This window comes from Notolepis coatsorum (genome assembly GCF_963971535.1).
Source record: "Notolepis coatsorum genome assembly, chromosome: 10".
In the NCBI taxonomy this organism is placed as follows: domain Eukaryota; kingdom Metazoa; phylum Chordata; class Actinopteri; order Aulopiformes; family Paralepididae; genus Notolepis; species Notolepis coatsorum.
Window position 1 is genome coordinate 28,118,585 of NC_140174.1, and position 24,720 is coordinate 28,143,304.

Genomic DNA, 24,720 nt, shown 5'->3' on the forward strand with positions numbered 1-24,720 from the left:
TTATTAAGACATTTGTAAGGGCGTGTGCGTGTGTGTGTACATACAGTATGTGGTGAATGTGTACATGTTTTTATCTGCTGTGTGTTTATGTATATTGTATATGGTGTGTGTGTGAGAGAGAGAGAGAGAGAGAGAGAGAGAGAGAGAGAGAGAGAGAGAGAGAGAGAGAGAGAGAGAGAGAGAGAGAGAGAGAGAGAGAGAGAGAGAGAGAGAGAGAGAGAGAGAGAGAGAGAGAGAGAGAGAGAGTGTGGGTTTACATTTGTAGGTACGACAGAATTGTGGACTTGATATCGAAAGATATCGGATCTGCCCTTGGGTCCTCTACTACATCTCTGTACAAGCACTGCACTGTTAAGCCGAGCATGTTTGGCCTGTGTGATAATGATTCAGAGGTGTTCTTTAACATCTCAGCCAACACCCCTGACGTTGTGGTGGTTAATAAGAGTAGTAGAGAGGTGTTTATTCTAGAGGTTGGCTGTACCTTTGGCTGAAGTCTTTTTAACAAAGTTGCTGAAATGTCAGCAGCTCAAGCTGAACATCTCACAACTAGGCTACAAGTGTCAACTTTTAGTTTTCATTTTTGGCAGCCTGGGTCATGTTCACAAGCTGATGGTTAGCCTTCAGATGGCCCACATCTCCAAAAGAAAGGCTAAACAGTTAGCAAGGTATTGCTCTATATCTGCTATTATTACATGGCGTTTTAACATTCGCCAAAATGCTTGATTATGATTCGTCAATAGCGCTCGGTTGCCCCTAACAGCGGTAAATTATTTCTCGATAATTCACCGCTGCTATGGGCAACGCGCAATAATGACCGCTGTTAGGGGCAACAGAGCGCTATTGACCAATCACAATCAAGCATTTTGATTGCAGTCACGAAAGCTAAGCTTTACCATTATGCACAGCTGCACTACATCAGGTGCAATCAAGTCCACACACCTGCCGGCAATGACAGAAGAGCAACAGAACAACTGCGTCTGCATTTGATCTCGTCTTGTCGATGGTGTAAAATGAATTACGTATATTGTTAGTAAGTTAGCCCTGTAATAAGCGGGATAATGTATAGCTATACTCTGTCATTGTCGCAAAATGGGCTGTCAGGCTCTTTATGCAGCAGGTGTCTCTGCCTCCGGGTGCGCCCAGCTGCTCCGCATTGCGCTTGATTAGGCTCAACAGGTATTGACGAGGTGGGAGTCACAACACAAGGTGCAGTATAAATACAGGCAATAAGATAATAAATCTGAATAGGAAAAAAGATGGAGAAGTGAATGCGCCGTTACATTTGCTAGCAGAGATTTGTTGAGACACATGCAGCCAGTTGGCTAACGTTAGCTACATGCTTGCTGACCACATGAGGTAAGGACACTTGATTTGGTATCTATAGGCTACACACCTCTTTCTCTGAGAAAAATAAACATTATAAACAATATAATCAATGGACTATACAAATATGAGAAAAATAAACAGTGTAAACAAAGGTGCAGTAAGTCTGTAATTTTCTTTTTATTACATCTTTATGTTGTTATGTCTGCAGCCCTGTTAATTGTGCTGCTGCCTGTTTTGGCTGCGCCTCGGTGTTCCAGAACGCTGTCTCTGTCAATTATTTTGCGACAATGACCTTGTAGCTATACATTATCCCTTACTTATTGGTAGCCGCTCTATTTGGAGACAGCGTTGCTTTTTGTACCCATAGAGTAGATATAGTTTTACGGAAATGCTATTGTATCTGTTTTTGAAACATCATCTGTGTCTCATGTACAATGAATGCTGCACAGTCACAAACATAATTGAAGGACTCCCAATGAGCTAATTGCACTGTTAATGTTTATGTCCTTAATGTACTTTGTATTTACGTGGACAAAAAATAAAGCCTCTGTGTGTGTGTGTGTGTGTGTGTGTGTGTGTGTGTGTGTGTGTGTGTGTGTGTGTGGTGTGTGGTGTGTGGTGTGTGGTGTGTGGTGTGTGGTGTGTGTGTGTATGTATATGGTGAGTGAGTGAGTGTAAGAGAGAGAGAGAGAGAGAGAGAGAGAGAGAGACTGAGCTCACCATGCACTGACTTCTGCCCAGGCCTACAGTACATTTAAGTGTCAGTTGTGGGAGTAGGCGCACACACACACACACACACACACACACACACACACACACACGCACGCACGGGAAGCACCAACCCGGACACATTCTTCCTGTTTACAGTTTAACCAAAGCCTGGAATGAGTAGTTACACTGCTAAATGGCACATTCATAACTCATTCAACTGTACCTGTACAGGCATGGACCACGTCTCCATTGAGATGGCCTTTCATAACAGTTTACAGTAGCTGGTGACCTGGCAGTAGTAGTGGGCGGATCTAGAGTAAAGTGGAGGAAATCTGAAGGAGATCTGAAGGAAATCGGCCTACTGTACTGTAACTAGTTTGTATTTATTTATTTGATTTAACCTTTATTTGAAAAGTCTCGTTGAGATTAAGAAATCTATTTTTGCAACAGCGTCCCAGCCAAAACAGGCAGCAGCCTGCACCTTTGTTAACACTGTTTATTTTTCTCATATTTGTATAGTCCATTGATTATATTGTTTATAATGTTTATTTTTCTCAGAGAAAGAGAGAGGTGTGTTGGTAAATAAACCAGACGGTATCATAGATTCTACCGTTGGAGTGAGTGCACAGCCACACTGTGTAGCCTATAGATACCAAATCAAGTGTCCTTACCTCATGTGGTCAGCAAGCATGTAGCTAACATTAGCTAGCCAACTGGCTGCATGTGTCTCAACGAATCTCTGCTAGCAAATGTAACGGCGCATTCACTTCTCTATCTTTTTTCCTATTCAGATCTATTATCTTATTGCCTGTATTTATACTGCACCTTGTGTTGTGACTCCCACCTCGTCAATACCTGTTGAGCCTAATCAAGCGCAATGCGGAGCAACTGGGCGCACCCGGAGGCAGAGACACCTGCTGCATAAAGAGCCCGACAGCCCATCTCTCAGTGCTTGATCGTACTGATCACTCGTGGTTAGTCTAACTAACATATCTTCAAGTGTTAGTATATGTCTCTCGTGTTGGATTATTCCCTGCTCCGTTGTTTTGTTTTCCTGTGTTTCGTTCTTGTTCTAACACACGTTATTTTCTCCACTCTCCTCATCAAGGAACCGAACCCCCACCCGGAAATCCCTGTGTCGCTCCCCGCTCTCTCTCACTCACTGCTCGCTGCTCTAGATAACCCCCCATTCCTCTGCTCCGACTGGACTTAATACTACACACACGAAAACAACACGCTAGACACACGCACCCATACACATACTGTAATTGACACACACACATCTCATTAACATTTACCGTTGGCATCCACACACTCCCCCCATAGTACAAATTCTGATTAAAATATTTTATTGCCTATATTTACGTTTCAATAAAGGAACATCTTATCTTATCTTATCAAAGGCCCCGGGAAGAGGAGGTCTGTCACACCGGCCTCATCTGCTGTTCTCTGGGGGAAGAGAGGCAGAAAGAACAGGCCGTGCGCTCCGGCCAGCGTTACGTAACACTGTACAGCCTCATGCTCAGGCCGGGGTGAAAAGAAATGAGTGAAAAGAGACAAATCAAAACAAGCAACGTGTTCTGCTCAACTTAAGGGGCGGAGTCACCCTGTCCTGTGTCCTCATTCAGCCGACACTCACCGCTCAATTACTCTCCCAGAATGCATATCAATAGGCCCGCATGGCATGTATTTATCATCAGGACAAGGTGATTGAACTGGGTTTTGTAAAAAAAAAAAAAAAAAAAACACGATTGACGAATAATTGACACTGTGTGGTGTTCTGCCGGGTTGGCTGCAATAAAATTTGGATGGAGTACTAATCGACCGCTGGAAAGATGGTACATGATGTACGTTATGTTATAGCCGTAGGATAAGATATTCCTTTATTGATTAAGGCGTCATAGCAGCATGGAGGAGGGGGGAGGGTGGAGGGGAGTGATAGTAGAAAGGCAATAAAGTTATATCTGAATATAAAAATATGAGAAAGGATAAACAATATAATTAACTCTGAATATAAAAATATGAGAAAAATAAACAAAGGTGCAGATGAGGGTCTGTATGCCCTATTGGTTATATTAAACGTTACAATAAATAAACATAGGCAATACACATTTTTAATCTGAATGTATACTATGAGTAAGAGTAAAAGTAAACGGTCAGACATTTAGCGGTCCAACACAAATCACTGCGACCGGGAGTCGAACCAACAGTGATTGTGGGCATAGGTGAGTGCTCTAACCACTAAATTAAGACACCCACCCACCCTGATACAAACACAATAATAATAATAATAATAATAATAATAATAATAATAATAATAATAATAATAATAAATCAAATTTATATAGCGCCTTTCATAGAACCCAAGGTCGCTTCACAATCAGGAAAAAAAATAGGGCAAGGAAAATAGGGGGGGGGGGGGGGAGGGGGGGGGATGAGGGAAGGTAAGGGATAATGGACCTAATCTAATCTAAACTAACTGATGAGGAAAGCCTTGGTGAAGAGGTGTGTTTTTAGAGCGGATTTGAAGGTGTCCAGGGTTGGGGCGTTGCGGATTTCGGGGGGGAGAGAGTTCCAGAGGGTAGGGGACGCCACGCTGAAGGCTCTGTCCCCAAAAGTCTGTAACCTGGTGCGAGGGATGGAGAGGAGACCTAGATCAGAGGTTCGTAGGTTCCGGGATGGAGTGTACTGGTGGAGGAGATCAGACAGGTATCGGCGGGCGAGGGCATGGAGGAATTTGTAGGTGAGGAGCAGGAGTTTGAAGGTGATGCGGAACTTGACTGGAAGCCAGTGGAGGTGGATGAGGGTGGGGGTGATGTGCTGCCAGGGCTTGGTGTGAGTGAGAACCCTGGCAGCTGAGTTCTGAACATACTGGAGCCTGTCCAGGGCTTTGCTGGGTACCCCGAACAGGACTCCATTACAGTAGTCCAACCGGGAGGTGATGAATGAGTGGATCAGGGTCTCAGCCACAGAGTCTGAGAGTGAGGGTCGGAGACGGGAGATGTTTTTGAGGTGGTAGAAGGCAGACTTGGTGACGGATTTGATGTGGGAGTGAAATGAAAGTGTGGAGTCAAGGGTGACGCCCAGGTTACGGACTTCGAGAGACGGGGAGATGGAACAGCCGTCAACCTGGAGGAGGAGATCTCCAACCTTCCCGAGCAGTGCCTTGGGGGCCACAACCATGAGCTCTGTCTTTTTGCTGTTGAGTTTCAGTAATTTGGTTGACATCCAGGTTTTTATGGCGTGGAGGCAGTTGACTACAGACTGTGGGGGGAGCTGGGAGGATGGTGAGGTGCTGAGTATCATCAGCATAACAATGAAAGTTGAGTCCGTAGTGACGTATAATCTGACCGAGGGGGAGCATGTAAATGGTGAATAGTAGGGGACCCAGCACGGAGCCCTGGGGGACACCGTGGTTGACTGGGGCCGGGGGGAGGATGAGCCGCTGACGCTGACAAACTGAGATCTATTTGTGAGATATGAATGAAACCATGACAGAGCTGTACCGGTGATGCCTAGGTTGTCGGAGAGGCATTTGAGGAGGACTGAGTGGGATATTGTATCGAACGCCGCGGAGAGGTCAAGAAGGATGAGGAGGCTGATGTGTCCGGAGTCTGCAGCAAGGAGGAGGTCATTAGTGATCTTGATGAGGGCGGTCTCTGTGCTGTGATGTGCTCGGTAGGCTGACTGAAGGGGTTCGTAGAGCTCATGGTTGGACAGATGTTGATGAAGCTGGGCGGCGACTGCCCTTTCTAAGGTTTTACTTAGGAAAGCAATACTATGATGATGGTTCGTTTAAGGTTATGGATAAGATAGAGTTAGGTTTATTTATGGTTAGTTTAAGGTAACAGTGTGGTTAAGGTTAGTTTAATGTAACAGTGTGGTTAGGGTTAGAAATGCGTGTAAGATAGATACGATTTTTTGGCCAGGTCTTGCTCGAAAAAGAGATCTTTGATCTCAAGTAATCTCAAAATAAAAGATAAGATAAGATATTCCTATATTGATCCCCTTGGGGAAATTCAGGCATCATAGCAGCATGGGGGATGGGGGGGGGGGGGGGGGTACAGGTAGTAAAAACAACACAGTGTAAACAAATAAGTCAATATAATTTACTATCTAACTAACTGAAATATACAGTATTCACAGTATCACATAAGGTGCAGTATGCTTAAGGTAGTGTTATAATTTACTATCTAACTAACTGAAAGAAATATACAGTATTCACAGTATCACAGTATTCACATAAGGTGCAGTATGCATAAGGAAGTGTTATTGTCCTTTTTAGGTTCCTATTAGTTCTAGTTGGATGTCTGGCAGCAGTCCCTGCCCACTGTTGTGGAGCCTGATGGCGGCTGGTATGAAGGACTGTCCAAGGCGGTTAGTTGAGTGTCGGGGGGTATGAGTCTGCGTGCTTCTCATCTTGACTAGGTCGTCGTAGAGGGGGTGGGAGGGATTCTCCAGGATAGCAGCCAGCTTCCTTCTCATCCCCCTCTCTGCCATCACCTCTAGTCTTACCATCTCGACTCCCACCACGGAGCTAGCCTTCCTCACCAGCTTGTTGAGTTTGTTGGCGTCCCTCGAGTTGGTGTAGCCCCCCCAGCATGCCACAGCATAGAAGAGGACGCTGGCCACCACAGATTGGTAAAATGACTGCAGCAGTCTATTGCATGCAAACATTGAAGGACCTGAGTCTCCTCAGGAAGAACAGCCTGCTCTGTCCCTTCCTGTAGAGGGCCTACAGGAAGTCTTGGTAGTCTTGAGGTAAAGGCACTTTACTGGAGCTCATGCCTTTCTTAACATCCAAGGCCCTATCCCTGAAGATGAAAGGACAAGTGTATTCAGCCTGCGTCAGAATTTGCATGATGTATGGAAGCGAGACATGGGCCCTGAGGGTGGAGCACGAAGAGAAGCTGGACAGAGAGGAGATGAGGATGATCAGATGGATGTGCGGCGTGTCATTGAGAGTGAGAAAGACGAACGCAGAACTGAGACAAAGGAGTGGAGGCGATTGCAGATGTGGTGAGGAGAGGCAGACTGAGATGGTACAGAGTCTACAGACACATTGTGCGGAAGGAAGCTGATGACTGGGTGAAGGCAGTAATGTGGATGAGTTTAGAGGGCCAAAGAAGACCTGGCAGATGACCGTGTCGGCTGACATGAGAGCGTTCAGCACCGACCCGGACCGAACCCGGTGGAGGGAAGCCATAGTGAGGAGGATTCAGTCCAACCCAGCGGTTTGGACTTTAAACTGATGATGATGATGATGATGATGATGATGATATTACTTATAACATAACGTACAATATGTACCTTTTTCCTGCGGCCCATAAGTACTTTATTTACATATTCTAAGCGAGCTCTGGCTTGTCTCTATTGTGCATGTTATATAACTTGGTTGATAACCAGTGATGCCACAGATTACTTGTAAAAATAATCTGATTACTGATTACTCCTTTAAAAAGTAATCTAGTTACTTTACTGATTACTTGATTGAAAGTAACTAGGTTACGAAGTTGTCGTCCCCCCTGCTGCTGCCACAACATAAGAATGACAACAGTTTTAATTTTTTTTAATAGTCAAGTCAAGTCAAGAGTTTTAATTGTCACGGCATACAGGTATACAATGAAATGCGGGTGGTCTTGCCCCCAACGATGTGCAATACAGTGGTACAACATATAATAGAATCAAAAAATGAAAAAACAACATTGTGCAGTAAACAGGTAACAGGTACCATGGAGTGACATCTCGGTATCTGTACATAGTTATTTACAGAGCATATGGGACATGCTAGTTAGCTTTGGTAGTGCAATACACTGTTCCTGTTGTTCTAATTTAAAGTGTCCTTTCCTTTGGCCATAAGTGTGCGTGTGTGCGACATGAGTGTGTGCCCGCTCATGTTAAAGTGTTAAGTGGCTGCTCGTGTGTGAGCGTGCACAGCGTGCGTGTCGTGTGTGTGTTCATGTGTGCTTGTGTGTGGATAGTTCAATGTTCTGAGCACTCAATGTTCATTGTTCATGGCTCTGATGGCCTGGGGGAAGAAGCTGAGCCTAAGCCGCTCTGTCCTAGTAGCTGGGGTTCGCAGGCGTCTGCCTGACCTCAGCAGCTGAAACAGGCTGTTATTGGGGTGGTGAGGGTCTTTCATTATCCTGCAGGCTCTGGATTTGCACCTCTTGTTGTATAGAACCTACAGGGGGGGGTAGTGCAATACCCGTGGTACGCTCGGCTGAGCGCACCACTCTCTGTAGGGCCTTCTTGTCCTGTGCCGTGCTGTTTCCATACCAGGCAGTGATGTTTCCGGTCAGGATGCTCTCTACAGCTCCTGAGTAGAAGGACTGGAGTATCTTCCCCGATACTCTGAACTTCCTTAACTGTCTCAGGTGGTAGAGGCGCTGTTTCGCCTTCTTTACTACTGTGTTTATGTGTGTTGACCATGTCAGGTCCTCTGAGATGTGGACCCCCAGGTACTTAAAGCTGCTCACCCTGTCCACGGTAGCCCCGTTAATCATCAGTGGTGTGTGCGTCTCCTGCTGTCCTCTCCTATAATCCACAATCAGCTCCTTGGTTTTACCAATGTTCAGGAGCAGGCTGTTGTCCTGGCACCAGCGTTCCAGTACCTCAACCTCCTCCCGGTAGGCCTTCTCGTCGTTGTCCGAGATCAGCCCCACCACCACTGTGTCGTCTGCGAACTTCACTATGGAGTTGGAGCTGAACTTGGCCACACAATCGTGTCTGTAGAGTGAGTACAGCAGGGGGCTCAGAACACAGCCCTGGGGGGACCCGATGCTCAGGGTGATGGTGTTGGAGGTCTGACCCCCCACCCTGACCGCCTGGGGTCTTTCGCTCAGAAAGTCCAGTACCCAGGCGCTCAGGGCGGAGCTCAGACCTAGCTCGATCAGCTTGTCCACCAGTCTGGTGGGGACTATGGTGTTGAACGCTGAGCTGTAGTCAATGAACAACAGTCTCACATAGCCCCCCTTCTGACGGTCAAGGTGCGAGAGGGTGCTGTGCAGTACCTGGGAGACCGCGTCGTCGGTGGACCTGTTTGTCCTGTATGCAAATTGCATAGGGTCCATATCACTGGGGAGGGAGGCACAAATGTGGTCCTTGACCAGCCTCTCGAAACATTTCATGACCACAGAGGTGAGTGCCACCGGTCTGTAGTCATAATAAAGCAAATAATGCTTTATTGAAAGTGCATAATGTCATAAATCATGATTGGCATGCTCAGACAGGTCATCATGAGACGTCATCAGCCATCAGGCCATATAAGGTCACAGCTGTCCACTGCTCAGGCACTCTAGTACAGTGGTTCCCAAACGAAATAAAATAGAAAATGTATATAATATAATTTTAATTAAAAATGTTATTGTAAAACCGTTGTGTAATATAAAACATGGTATTATAGTTTGTTATTCTCATGTGTATGTGGCTGTGTGCGTGCGTGCGCAAGCGCACGTCCCATCTCCGGTCTAGCTGACTGTACCCCTGGCTCTCTTATCATCAGCATTATGAGATAGTAACTAAATAGTAACGCACAGCCACTTGGCCACTTGGAAAAAGATTACTGGCTTGTAAAAAGTAACAAGTTAGATGACTATTTACTGAAAAAGGTCATCAAATTAGAGTAACTAGTTACTTTAATAACTAGTTACTGGCATCACTGTTGATAACAATAAAGGGCTGGAAGGTTTTATTGAATTACTGTCGGACTAGTCACGCATAGAATAGAATAATAGAAATACTTTTATTATCCCGTGGGAAATTTGACACTGCAAATCGCTCAACATTTAAACATTTAAACAGGACAGGTCATGAATTAGAATAATAACACAAATCAAATCAAGTTGCCTAGGATAAGAGTAGAGTCAAATAGAATAAAAATGAAATAAAATGTCTGGTCCTTTGTTCAGTAGAGTAGAAGGCCAAGGATATAATTGTAGGATTTTCACCAGATACAACGTCTGCGCCTATTTTCCTCCAGTGGACAATGGAAGAGCATTGAAGAGTGTATGGTCCAATGAAAGTAATAGTTGCCAATCAAATATATCCCCTAGACATGAATGATTATAAACCACGAGACGAAGAAATCGCCCTGCTGTGACAGTATAAACACTAAAATTGCACATGAAAGTGCCAACAGCCTATCTCTGTTGGGATCATCTTTCTTGCCCAAAGATATGACCACACCGCCAACGATGCTTGAGGCACGAGGGTATGATAACTAACCTTGTGATCTCCTCAGCCCTGCTGTAGTAGACTCAAGGGCAATTCCAACAGCCAGTTGCGTAAATGTGTGTTCCTTGGTTCCTCACTAGGCCTTTAGTTACCAATATGCAAGCAATTATCTCTCTCTCTTTATGACATCGGTTGGTCTGATAATTTTGATTTGATTACGCGCAGTTGCATTGACATCTTTCATAAGCGTTCTGTCCTTCCCACTGACTATGCATTTCAAAGACAGTCGAGTGGTGGACGATATAGGGTGTAATTTACTGTAGACTGAGGGGTTACATATTATCATTTGTTATATGATTCAATAGGTTATGCAAGACGGCTTATGTATCGTGTTGAAATATAGAAAATCTTAATGGAATTATAGAAAACCTTAATGGGAAAAAGTCTTAGAATCAGAGTGTTATTGTAGCCTGTATACTTGATTCACATGCTTTCTTTTTCTCAAGGCAGAACAATTTCACATGAACCAAAAATAAATATGTCACGTGTAATGCTATATTATACAATTTTATTTGAGTGATTGAAAATTGGAATGGAAATGTTCAACTGCGCTGTGCAATTATAATTTATTTTTATTATAAAAAGGAATGTGCTATTACTATCCCATGCACAGTCAATTATAGTTTCTTTAAAATCACTTAAAGGTATAATCTGTAATGTTGTCAAACAGAGACCTCTAGGCAAAAGAGCCCCTCTTGGTAGTGCGCTTTGTTTACATTTTCTTAATTTTTTGTCTGATGTGTGGGTTGGAGTGTGGACAGGGGAGGGATGAGCTACAGTACTGGCCACGCCACAGGCTCTACTGAGAGAGAGGTCTGGAGAAAGTCACAGTATAACAAGTTACTAAACACCAACCCATTTACATTTAGCCATTCATATTACACTGACGCTTTTGCTCACGTTACATGGGTTGTGTGTTGAGTATCAAGTAATATTCCAGGTCCACGGAGGATGCCATCGCCACAACTCTCCACTCTACCCTGTCCCATCTAGAGAGAGGGGGGCGCTACGCATGGCTGCTCTTCGTGGACTTTAGCTCTGCATTCAATACCATCCTGCCTGACAAACTAGTGCCCAAACTGATGGATCTTGGACTAAACCATCCCCTCTGCCGGTGGTCCAAGGACTTCCTGTCTGACCGCCCCCAGAGGGTCAGGATAGGCCCCCACACCTCCACAGCCATCAGCCTCAGCACCGGATCCCCCCAGGGCTGCGTGCTGAGTCCCTTATTTTACTCTATTTACACCCACGACTTCACCGCAGTCCACCCCAGCAACACCATCATCAAGTTCGCTGACGACACCACCGTGGTGGGCTGTATCTCAAAAGGTGACGAGACCGCGTACCGCGATGACGTAGAGCAGCTGTCAGCCCTGTGCAAAATTAACAACCTGCAGCTGAATAAGCTAAAAACCCAGGAGATGATCGTGGACTACAGGAGGAAGAAGACCGACATACAGCCCCTGTACATCGACGGGGAATGCGTGGAGAGAGTCTCAGTCATCAAATTCCTGGTCGTCCACCTGGAGGATGACCTGACCTGGAGAACCAACACCAAGGCGATCGTGAAGAAGGCACAACAGAGACTCTACTTCCTGAGAATACTCAGGAATTACCACCTTAGACAAGACCTGCTTGTGTCCTTTTACCGCTGCTCCGTGGAAAGCATCCTCACCTACTGCATCAACGTGTGGTTCCTCAGCTGCACAGCCGCAGAGGGGAAGGCGCTCCAGAGGGTCGTCAACTCGGCCCAAAAAATCATTGGATGCCCTCTCCCCTCCCTGGAAGAACTTTACAACTCCCGCTGTCTTAAGAAGGCAGTCAAAATACTTAAGGACCCACACCACCCTGGCAACAAACACCTCATACGGCTGCGCTCGGGCAGGCATTTCAGCGTCATGCCCACCCGGACTAACAGACTGAAATTTAGTTTTTATCCCAGGGCCATATGTGCACTTAAATTCAGCTCAAATTTTAAACAACAATCTACCTGCACCCCCCCCCCCCCCCCCCCCCCCACGCACACACACAACACTAAGGGATAGTGCAATTATCTTTTATACCCCCCCTGTTTATGTTTATGTTATGTCTATTATGCCTTACTCTTGTTTTTATATTTAATACTGTGTTTAGGACTGTGTTTTTATGGTCTAGGACTGTGTGACGGCTAGCACCTAGGGCTGCATTTAAAATTTCATTGTAACATTGTAACAATGACAATAAAGATAATTCATTCATTCATTCATTCATTCATTCATTCATTCATTCAATGTAATATACAATTGTATCGTTTTTACTGAACAAAAGACATGAAGGAAATGTATGTTTTGCTCATAATTTTATATCTAAATGCACCTTTGGAATATTTCCCCCTATAGGCGGTTTCAAAGTGACGACGATAACCAGAGTTGTTATTTCCTGTCACAATGTTTTGCTGATGCAACAACTGATAGGAAATACACGTTGGTCCAAACCTTGTTACCTAATGACAGAATTCCACTGAAGTAATTCGATTGAAATTGTTTCCCGATGACGATGTTATCAGTGACGTCCCGGAGTCTTCCTGTTGTCCTGACGCTGCACACTGCTGACCTGACTTCCTGTTGTCCTGACGCTGCACACAGCTGACCTGACTTCCTGTTGTCCTGGCGCTGCACACTGCTGACCTGACTTACTGTTGTCCTGGCGCTGCACACCGCTGACCTGACTTCCTGTTGTCCTGGCGCTGCACACCGCTGACCTGACGCTGCACACCGCTGACCTGACGCTGCACACCGCTGACCTGTACACTGTTGTCCTGACGCTGCACACTGCTGACCTGACTTCCTGTTGTCCTGACGCTGCACACCGCTGACCTGTACACTGTTGTCCTGACGCTGCACACTGCTGACCTGACTTCCTGTTGTCCTGACGCTGCACACCGCTGACCTGTACACTGTTGTCCTGACGCTGCACACTGCTGACCTGTCTCTCCAGGCGACCTGTACATATTGACATCGGGTGACGCTTGTACTCTGACGCTTGGATACGGAAATACTTTTTCCACGTGAGGATATGATGTAAAAATAGATCTTCAGCATGGTTCCGGTAGACCTGTAGTACGGCGTGACCATCTGCCATCTGTTTCTTTTGTACTTCGGTACGGCGAGGGACAGTACACCGGAACACTAGGAGGGAGAGATATTCCAGGCATCGGGCCAAGAGAGCAGCCTAGCGCCCCCCACCCCCAGTCATCCTCGGATAAGGCGTCACCTTGAATAGTCATAGACAAACAGTGCTCTCCTGCCAACAGGAAGCTGTGACGCATTAAGCGACCTCTTAAGCCCTAGCCCTATTTTCTGAAAATCCACCCAAAAATACATACCTAAGTAAATGGAAGATTGCTCCACGTCTACAAGGACCATTTGCATGTTCTTGGTATCTAGGGACATCTATGGATATCAGGGAATGTATTGTGAAATATTGTGTCTGTTACTAGGCTTGAGTAAATTGTAATGAACCAACGGAGAATATCAATTCAATCTTTTTTTTCTTTTTTTTTTATTATTATTATTATTTTTAAATAACACCATGCTAAGAATTACCAGACATGAGAATCTGCGACTGAGCTCGTTCAGCACCTTCTTGAGATCACGTGTACAAAAAATCTAAGCAAATGAATAAAGGGAAGATTTTGTAGATACAGTACTGAATTCTGCCATCCGGTCACATGCAATTTAAAGTATGATTATAGAATATAAAATATCAGGCCTATAAATTACCTTATTGTGGCCAAGTTGCACATCTATGCATCGGGCCAAATCTCCTCTTTCAAATGGCAGAGTTCAATCTGGAATTAGTATCACCAGGCGTGCAGCAAAAACCGTGATTGAAATCTACTGTAAGTACAGTTACTTTTTTATTATGTACATTTCTCCGCCATTTTTCATCAGATTGCAACGCCGTTTTTTGCTTAACGTTCACAGAAAGGTAGAGAAACTAACTGCGTTCTAATTTATGCCAATAACGTTCAGGTTTGTGGGAGATAATCCTGAAGAAAAGGTGAATCCACAAGTCAGATAATTAACTTGAGGTGGGTAGTGGCTTGAGGTGGGTAGTGTCGTTTTTCGAAATTCCAAAGCCCATCGAAAGCCCTGGGTCTCCTCTCCTCATATGACTACAAACAAAATGGCGGTGCACATTTCCTAGCATCTATATTCGCCGGCTTCTGACTAGATTTCCAAAACTCATATTTCACTAATAACACTTTAACCTATTGGTAAACAAATGTATTGCTGAAAATATACTTTGACTGCCGTTTTGACAGGGTTCGGGTCTTTACGCTTGGCTAAATTTGAAAAATAAACGCAACATTAATTCATACAGTCTGTAGAGATGGATTTATGGCGTGGTGTCATTTGCGTTCCAGTACTGGACCACTCGGGCTTAAGACGAGCCTTTTAGATGGAGCTTAGCGAAAGTGCAATCAGGAAGACTACCTCGCATCATGCTATCGATTTGATTTGATTTGATATTTTTTATTTTCGTGTCTTACATACAGATGTATGCCCAGCCCATATGGGCTTACAAGACACATAACAATAAGTATATAATAATATACTTTACCAATTACTTAACAAATGACATAGACCAAGATGGCCATAAAAAAATACAAGAAAATACAATAAAACGTAATATAACACAAGCTGTACTCAATGTAAATAAACAGAAAAACAAGGTGAATTCAAATACAATTATATAGGATACAGTGTGTTTTGTCTCAGGTGCCATGCCTTCTCCAAAGATCCTGCAAAACCGAAGATGTCCTCCACAAAAAAACAACTCAACATACAACTCTCAGACTGCCAAAACAAATCTGGGTTTACAATTTGAATTTTCTCAAATAAAGCCCTCCTCAAAGTGGTGTACAAAGGGCAATAAAAAACAAAATGATATTCATCCCAGATCTATCAGTTTAAACCTGGGAGAAGACTACCTTGCATCCTGCTATCAGTTTAAAACTTGGAGAAGACTACCTCACGTCATACTATCAGTTTTAACCTTGGAGAAGACTTCAGCTCATTGATCTTTGTCATTGCATTATCTAATTACCCAATCAGTTTAGCCTGAGCACAGACACATGTTATCTTGTGGTCATTCCTGTGTTGCTGCTTGATTCACACTCCACCACATCCACATCCACCACATCCACCACATTCACCTCCACCACATCCACCAACTCCACCACCACATCCAACTCCACCATCACCACATCCACCACATCCACATCCACCAACTCTATCACCACCACATCCACATCCACATCCACCACCACATCCACCACTACTACTTCCCTGGAAGGACTCCCTGGAAGAAGAGATCTTGTATCTCAATGGGACATTCCTGGATAAATAAAGGATAAATCAAATTAAAAAAAACTACCACTACCACCACCACCTCTACCACCTCCACATCCACCTCCTCCACCAACTCCATCACCACCACCACCTCCACCACCACCACTACTACCACCATCACCTCCACAACAATCACCTCCACCACCACTACTATTATCACCACCACCATCACCTCCACCACCACCACCTCTACCACCTCCACCACCACCACCATCACCTCCACCACCACCTCTACCACCTCCACCACCACCACTACTACCACCACCACCACATCCACCTCCACCACCAACTCCACCACCACCTCTACCACATCCACCTGCACCACCAAATCCACCACCACCTCATCCACATCCACCTCCTCCACCTCCACCACCACCACCTCCACTACTACCACCACCACCACATCCACCTCCACCACCACCTCTACCACATCCACCTGCACCACCAAATCCACCACCACTACCACCACCACCACATCCACCTCCACCACATCCACATCAAAACCAGGACCCCAGGAAGACTAGAGGCTCTTTTTGAGTCTCTAATGGGGATCCTTTAATAAACATAAACATAAACATCCACCTCCTCCATCACCTCATCCACCTCCACCACCACCACCACATCCACCTCCACTACATCCACCTCCACCACCTCCACCACCACTACTACCACCACCACCACCTCCCCCACCACCACCACCACTACTACCACCACCTCTACCACCTCCAGCATTACTACCACCACCACCACCTCTACCACCTCCACCACCACCATGGCTCGCTGATAACAAACTATCATTACACATGGGCAAAACAGAGTCCATTCTCTTCGGTTCAAATAACAAACTCAGCAAGACCGACGGCTTCTCAGTTACAGTGGGTGACAATATTGTCACAAGGAAAGAAGATATTACCTACCTGGGTTCCATCCTAGAGGCAAATCTTTCCTGTGACAAAATGGCATCCAATGTAATAAAAAAAGTCAACCAACGAACTCGATTCTTGTACCGGATCTCCTCACTGGTAAACAAGAATACCCTGAAGACTCTGGCAGGGTAAACAAGAATACCCTGAAGACTCTGGCAGGAGCACTCATTCAAGGGTACTACGACTATGCTTGCACCTCATGGTACCAAAGCACCTCAAAGGCGCTAAAAACAAAATTACAAACATCTCAAAACAAACTGGTCAGACTACTGCTTGACCTTACTCCTAGAACCCACCTCACCCCTGCCCACTTTGACAACCTAGGATGGCTTAGAGTAGACGACAGAGTACAGCAACTTGCAATGGGCCTGGTCTACAAGATACACTACACGACTAAGGTACCCATGTACATGTCAAAATACTTCCCAAAGGTCAGTGAATACCACGATCACAACACCAGAGGGAGCTCCACAAATCATGTTAAACCCAGATTCGGCTCAAACAAGGGACTAAACACGTTTCGCAATTATGCCACATCAATGTGGAACGCCCTACCCAAAGCTGTAAAGGAATGTGATCACTACCCACTTTCAAAAACACTCAAAAAACACCTACGGGAGACTGCAATTCGAAACTGGCCCCTGTAAATGTCCTAACACAACCCCCTCCAATGTACAGTAAATGACCAAGTATGGTCTTGTCAATATTCCAATGTACAGTTTTGCTTGTACAGTTGTACAGTGTCCCCCACCCACCCCTCTTACCCAACCTCCCCCCCACCCAACCACCTCCAATGTACAGTTTCTATGTCAAATGTATATACTCTCTTTTCTGGACTATTTTCGTATCACACACAGTACTGTATTTGCAAATCTGGTATGTCATAAATGTATAGATGTAGCAGTACTGTCTATCTGTATGTCATGTATGTCATATATGTTATGATGAATTGAAAATGGGGGACCCTGATGTAAACAAGACGAAAGTCTTTCTCTGGTCTGCATCCCCTTAACAATTGTATGTATTGAGCTGTACTGTACTGTACCCATTCTGCAATCTGTTAATAAAGTTTTCAATCAATCAATCAAAACCACCACCACTACTACCAACACTACTACTACTACCACCACCACCACTACTACCACCACCACCACCACCACCACCACCACATAAACTCCACCACTACAACCACCACCACCTCCCCCTCCACCTCCACCACCACCACCACTACTGCATCATAAACACACAAAGACACGGAGGAGAGAACATGGAGTTACTAAATAAGAGGGAGAGGAGATTATGAAGCTTGGCTGCTTCATGAAACGGTGTGTCCCTGAGCCAGCACACACACACACACACGCACACACACAAACACACACACGCATGCATGCATGTACGAACACACTCACAAACACACATGCTCACACACACACACACAGACACACAGACACACACATGCGTGCATGTACGAACACACTCACAAACACACATGAACACACACACACACACGTGCATGTACGAACACACTCACAAACACACAGAAACACACACACACACACACAAAGTGTGCATGTACGAACACACTCACAAACACACATGCACACACACACACACACACACGCGCGCGTGCGAGCATGTACGTACACACTCACAAACAAACATGCACACACACACACATGCATGTGCAGGTTAGCCAGGAGGGAGTACATGCACAGGATGTACAGGATTATTGCTGATACTGGAAGGTTTAGACGTCAGAAAAAGCAGCAGAGTACTAAGTGCAACATGGTTCACATAATACAGTGTTTTCTGATTGTACCTTTGTGTTACGGTTGCGCTTTGCTGGCATGATGACATGGAACCCAATTACAGATATAGCACACAGAGAACTTGGAGAAGGCAGGCAGGAAACGGCGATGGGATAACAAAAGCTTTACTTGCAAGAATTGACAAAGGATAACGTGAAACACAAAAACATGAACCAACACAAGGGTAACATTAAACAATGACCCAGCAAGTGAATGCTGGACCCACAACACCTAAATACAAACACTAATTAGAGACAGAGGGTGATTGCTAACAAGACACAGGTGTGGTAGACAGAACTAACAGAAGACAGAACACACAGGGGAATAACTATAGTAAATGTACAAACAGAGACATACAAGACTAAAACACATTTACAAAACACAGACAGTAGGGACACAAGACTAACACAGTGGAAATAATACAGACAACAAAGACAAGTGAATAAACAACACATAAGTTGAGGCAAATAATGTTCAACAGGTGAGTGAGCTGATCACAGATATGCCACATCTGGATCAGCCCACCAGGTAGTAGTGTTGTAGTGTGCAGTGGTAAATTGTTATTGAAAGGAGTTCTGAAGGGGAGTTGTGAAGGTCCAACAGGACCGGGGAAGCGTTATACCTTTGTGTATCTTGTTATTCGTATTGTTCCATCCTACCCACAGTGGCAGAGGCATAATGTGCAGGGTGGAAGTGAACACTTTTACTCAAGTACTGTTACTTAAGTACAATTTTAAGATGCTACTACTTTTTACCACCCCCCCCCCCCCCCCACGTAAAAACAGATACATATATGTATATATATATATATAAAAAGAAAAATGTCATATTTTTATATTCAGATTAAATTCTTTATTGCCTATATTTATTATAATGTATTATATAACCGATAGGGCATACGGACCCTCTACATCTACATTTTCTCATATTTTCCTATTCAGATCTAATTTCATTGCCTATATTTATGTATTTCTACTATTACCCTGCTCATATCTGTACCTATTACCCTCCCCCAATGCGGCTATGACACTCAGATTTTCCCAAGGGGATCAATAAAGGAATATCTCAGTTACACTGCAACTGCAATGCAAAGACCATGATGTATTATTTCAAGACAAAACTATTCCGTATTTAGATGTCTGTTGCAAGTTTAAATATTTTATGAAAGCATTGTTGAGGATTTGGTGCAAAGTTCATTCACTGCTTATTCTGCAGAAACGGGTCTTGTGAGCTTGATGGAAGTCCAAGGTGAGAGAGGTATCAGTGGTGTTGGTGTTGACACAAACAAAACATGAAAACAGTGCAAAAGAGGGCTCATGTTATTTTGGTTTTTTATTTCATTAATTTTCTTGTTTCATTCTTTGCAAAAATCGACACTGGCAATAAATACAGATTCACAATATAAAAGAAATTCAGATTGCAACGAAACATTCAAGTGTAATAATCTGTTATAAAATCTATAACAAAATGTAAACAACTTAATTTTCTTCCTCCTTCTACATCGCACTCATCGACAGGAGCCTCTTTCTCTCATCTATTCAGTAAAAGGCATGTCAATACAATGCACTGGTGTGTGGGTCTCACAAGATACCACGTCATAAGGCTCTGACTTGACGGAACAATCAACATTCTTAAATGTCTCATGAGTAGAGTTTTAATGCTTTCCAGGCACTTCTCCCGAGGTTTCAGTGTCCATGGAAACAGCATTGCGCACAAGCGCACCGTGGCTCCCGGCGCCTTGGTTTCTCAAGCGTCGCTCGTTGAATGTGGTTCAACGTGAGGACAAGCGACTCAGTGTGAGCGCCTTCTGCCGCGCATCTGTCCGCTCATCTTAAGCGAAGCTTCGCGCTTCCTCTCTTTCAAAGGTGTGTCTCAAGTTTCAACCTTTGACTCTATTTAGCTGATCACGCATCTCTCTTTATCCTTCCCCTGCCCGCCGCCTATCGCCTTCTCTTTGATGTACATCAAGTCACTGTGGACGCTGGGGCGGCGGGCGAACGGTGCCACGATGCCGTAGGCGTCTCCGCTGTCCTTCATCTTCTTGTTTTTCATGGACTTTCTGTGCAGCATCTCACAATACTGCACGGAGACTTTCCGGTGAAGGTCGGGGCTCATCTCGTGAGGCAGCTTGGCCATGGTGAACAAAGTCTGAAACATCTTATCCACGTTCTCGTTTCGTTTGGCGGAGATCTCGAAGTACGCGCACTGCTCGTCTCCGGCCACCAGCTGCTCTATCTCCTCGGGTTGCACCTCCCGGCAAAAGTCCCGGTCGCCCTTGTTCCCGCAGATGACAATCGGCACATCGATGTTCTCTTTGGTCTTGTTATTCAGGCACGATTTGGTCTCAAATATCTGACGCTTGAGCCGCTGCACCTCTTGGAAGGAGTCTCTGTTGTCCAGACTGAAGACCAGGATAAACACGTCACCTGGAGGAATAAAACGATGCATGATTAGTTATTTGTCTCATGGTAAATTAACAGCTGGCAAGCAATACTGTTTGTAAATGGAATCAAATTAATATGTGCATTAATTAAAGCTATGCGTAAAAGGCGCATGACGCATGCAGGGCGCACAGCTTATATGTGTACCAAAGTATTAAAATAATATTGTGCATCCTTGTTGCACTCTACCTATGCACTGCTGAATGTCTTTGTACATGGATATTGGATAAATAATCACCTGTCAGTATAGATAGTCTCCTCATTGCGGGGAAGGGGTGGTTGCCCGATGTATCCAATATGTCCAGTTGGTAAACATCTCCTTTGATGCTGTAAAGTTTCCTGTGAAAGTCCTCGATGGTTGGCGTATACTGCTCATCGAACCTCCCGTTCAGGAACCGGGAGACGATGGCCGTTTTCCCGACTTTGGTGGAACCCATAATCACCATCCTGTAGCAGTTCTTAGCCGGGATATCAAACTCGTTTTCAGTAGGAGACATTTTCTTGATCATGGTTGTAAACTGTGTTGCGTGGGTCGTGTCGTTGAATAGTCTAAGCTCGGATCGTTCCAGAAGTGACAAGTGATGGGTTCGTCCTGAGTTCGCTCTTGTGCGTTTCTGTCTGATTCAGAGATGGGGCCGGTATTTAAGCCGAGAGTGGACCCGCCCTCCTCCTGGAAACGTCACGGCTCGACGAGTGGTTGGAGGAAAACATATAACAGGCTCCCGCTGATACGTCAGAGACGCTCCCAGTGAGCATGAGGGACGGGGTGTCAAAGAAAGAACTGTCGGTGGTACAGCGAGTGGAACAATTAAGCCAAGTTATGGTACATAACATGATGATACTCAGTGCTTCTCTGAGGAACGATTAGTTACATTTTGGCGAACGAACATATCAATGAATGACCCGGCTGCGGTTTAAAATTGTCTAATGACAACCTGGGTGGAAGTAACACAAGTTAATATTTCACCTCCTATCCGGCACTTTGCCTACAGCCCTATACTGTTTTAGGAACATTTCGAACTTTGGACATTTAAAATGTCTTTGAATCTCAAGAACGGATGTGAGTTATTCCACTCTAAACAAAATATGTGTATCCCTTGTGGCCCAATACATCCATACAAAAACATAATTTGTTGATTTGATGTGGTGTGGTCTTTATGTGCCTAGGATGAAATAGGTTATGTGCTCTGCAAGCTACATAATGCAAACAGAATAATTTAATATATCCGCAGTACAAATAATTAGCCTATAACCACTGCTCTAAATCCTGAGCTAAATAATGCCCGACAGGCATGGTCTGCAACCATGGGTAAGTCATAATAATAATAATAATAATAATAATAATAATAATAATAATAATAATAATAATAATAATAATAATAATAATAATAATAATAATAATAATAATAATAATAATAATAATAATAATAATAATAATAATAATAATAATAATAATAATAATAATAATAATAATAATAATAATAATAATAATAATAATAATAACTATTCGTATGGCTATTACATTTGTATAACTTTTTATTTTATTTATTATTTCATTTGTACATTTCTTTGTTGCTGTAGGATATTTTTATCCTACAGCATACATATATAATATATATTTTTCTTCTTTTTACATTATACTAAATAAACGTTCATCAAAAGGGCTCCTCGTCATGTTTTCATAGTAGGAGATCAGTTAGACTTTGGGTGCAGTTATCAAACTCACCAAAAGGGGGCATTCATGTCACAATCCCAGGCACAGGTGTATGGCAGCGGATTTACCCCTGAAAAAACCCAACTCAATTTCTGTCATTAATAAAGTTTTCATCCCAGCATTTCAACAAATCACTAAAATGAAGTGCAAAATGAGACCAAGACACACTTAATGAGAAAGAGCAAGTGAATGTCTACAAGTGTACACACCTGTTACTGTGTGTGTGTGTGTGTGTGTGTGTGTGTGTGTGTGTGTGTGTGTGTGTGTGTGTGTGTGTGTGTGTGTGTGTGTGTGTGTGTGTGTGTGTGTGTGTGTGTGTGTGTGTGTCCACATGCAGTAACCATGCAGACTCGACAGGGCCGGACCTAGCTCAATCCGTCCGTGAGGCTCTGAAAGCGCGCACCTCAGCCTACAATGCCAGGCTTGTGACAGGCAACATGAATGAACACAAGGCGGCGAGATACAACGTAAGGAGGACAGTAATAGAGGCAAAACGGCATTACAGGGATAAAGTTGAACTTCAGTTTGAACAGGCTGACTCCAGAGGTATGTGGCAGGGCCTCAGAACGATGACAGATTACAAAGGCACTATTGAAGATATAATGTTTGTTTGCAATGTTAGCTGGAGCCACTTCATCCAGACGGCACACCCCGGTCAGAGAGTGGACACAGACACAGAGAACAGTCCTTTGTAGTTTAATTAGGATCACATGATGGAAGGAGAGTGATATCTCAGAGTGCTTTCCATCCAGGTTGTAAGGCTGGATGGAACAATGAAAGATTGAGTGAGTGAGTGAGTGAGTGAGTGAGTGAGTGAGTGAGTGAGTGAGTGAGTGAGTGAGTGAGTGAGTGAGTGAGTGAGTGAGTGAGTGAGTGAGTGAGTGGTATTCTGCAACAGATAAGCAGAACATACATACTTACTAATCATAACCTGAACACACACAACTAAAGATGCTATCTAGCATATTAGCATTGGCTCAATTAGCCGCATGGACCAAACATAACACAAGTAATTGGCAGAATGCAATGGCATCCAGAATACACACAACTGAAGAGATGCTATAGCATATTAGCATTAGCATAGCTCAATTAGCAGCATGGATCAACACAATGTAGCAAACCAAATCATAGTCACACATGCATGTCACAGCATCTCAACACACAAGGCAGGCTATATACGACATGTATCTATCATTACTAGTGATGTGACGTTTGAAGCGAGGCTTCGGAGCTTGTGTCAGGCAATCCATTTTTTTTTATGTGGAGCGTGTATCGAGGCGTGTATCAGGTGACGTATTGATGACGTCCGAAGCCTCACTCGGGGACGTACCGCGTCACTGATTCAGGAAATGGCTTCCGGGTTGGTGCGCAACACAATGTGTCGACATACAGTAGGAATTCATTACGAGTTTCTTTGCGTTGGAGAATCCTGTGGAGTACTGGGAAAGACAAATAAATGTGTAACCTAATAATCCCAACATATATATAACAGATGGTAGCGCGAGGCACTGTCAGTCACGATGGACTTCAAGCGTTGTGAAGTGACTGGCGAGTAGCGGTACTGCGAGTTAAACTCACTCCACTTAAAAAGACACACTTTACACGTCATTAAGTGTGAATTCACCTTGGTGTAGCGGTCTGTGCTGTCACCTGTCGCCCGTGTCGCGGCAGACCCGGGTTCTAAACTCCCTCGGGGCATCGAAGAAAGTTAAACACAATGCAAAAAAGTGACCATATCATCTCCGTTACATATAAACTTGCTGTAATGTCTAACTTGCTGTGCCTAATCTGATCACATCTGTATGATCCAAATGCAGGATGGCATGTCGATTTTGAGTTGCTTTTTCTGAATAAAAATGAATGAAGCAAGCACTTGTCCCTGCCATCATAGAAAAACACACTATATTAAAGAATAGAATGTTGTAGTAACACAAGCACTTCTCCTCTGTCCCTGCTATCATGCTGTCAGAAAAACAGACACAATATTATTTGTTTATTGGCATCATCATCACATCAAAGATTCACACACCAAAGCCATGGTATCATTATAATCATGCAGCCTGTTCTACATTTATTGTCCACTTGATGGCACAGTAGAGCAAATATACCATGAAGCTTCAACACATGTGTGGTACTATTGGATGGAAAGCCTCAATGCTTCAT

General features: G+C 44.2%; 1 protein-coding gene across 1 annotated transcript; it reads right to left on the bottom strand.

The window, feature by feature from the left end:
* Window positions 1-19,787: 19,787 nt before the first annotated feature.
* LOC311235417 (dexamethasone-induced Ras-related protein 1-like) lies at window positions 19,788-21,440 on the bottom strand. Its single transcript, XM_084322875.1, has 2 exons — window positions 21,082-21,440; window positions 19,788-20,828 (listed from the first exon to the last, which is right to left on the bottom strand). Exons 1-2 carry the CDS (start codon window positions 21,350-21,352, stop codon window positions 20,299-20,301), a joined length of 801 nt encoding a protein of 266 aa, XP_084179001.1. The 5' UTR covers window positions 21,353-21,440; the 3' UTR covers window positions 19,788-20,298.
* Window positions 21,441-24,720: the final 3,280 nt, after the last annotated feature.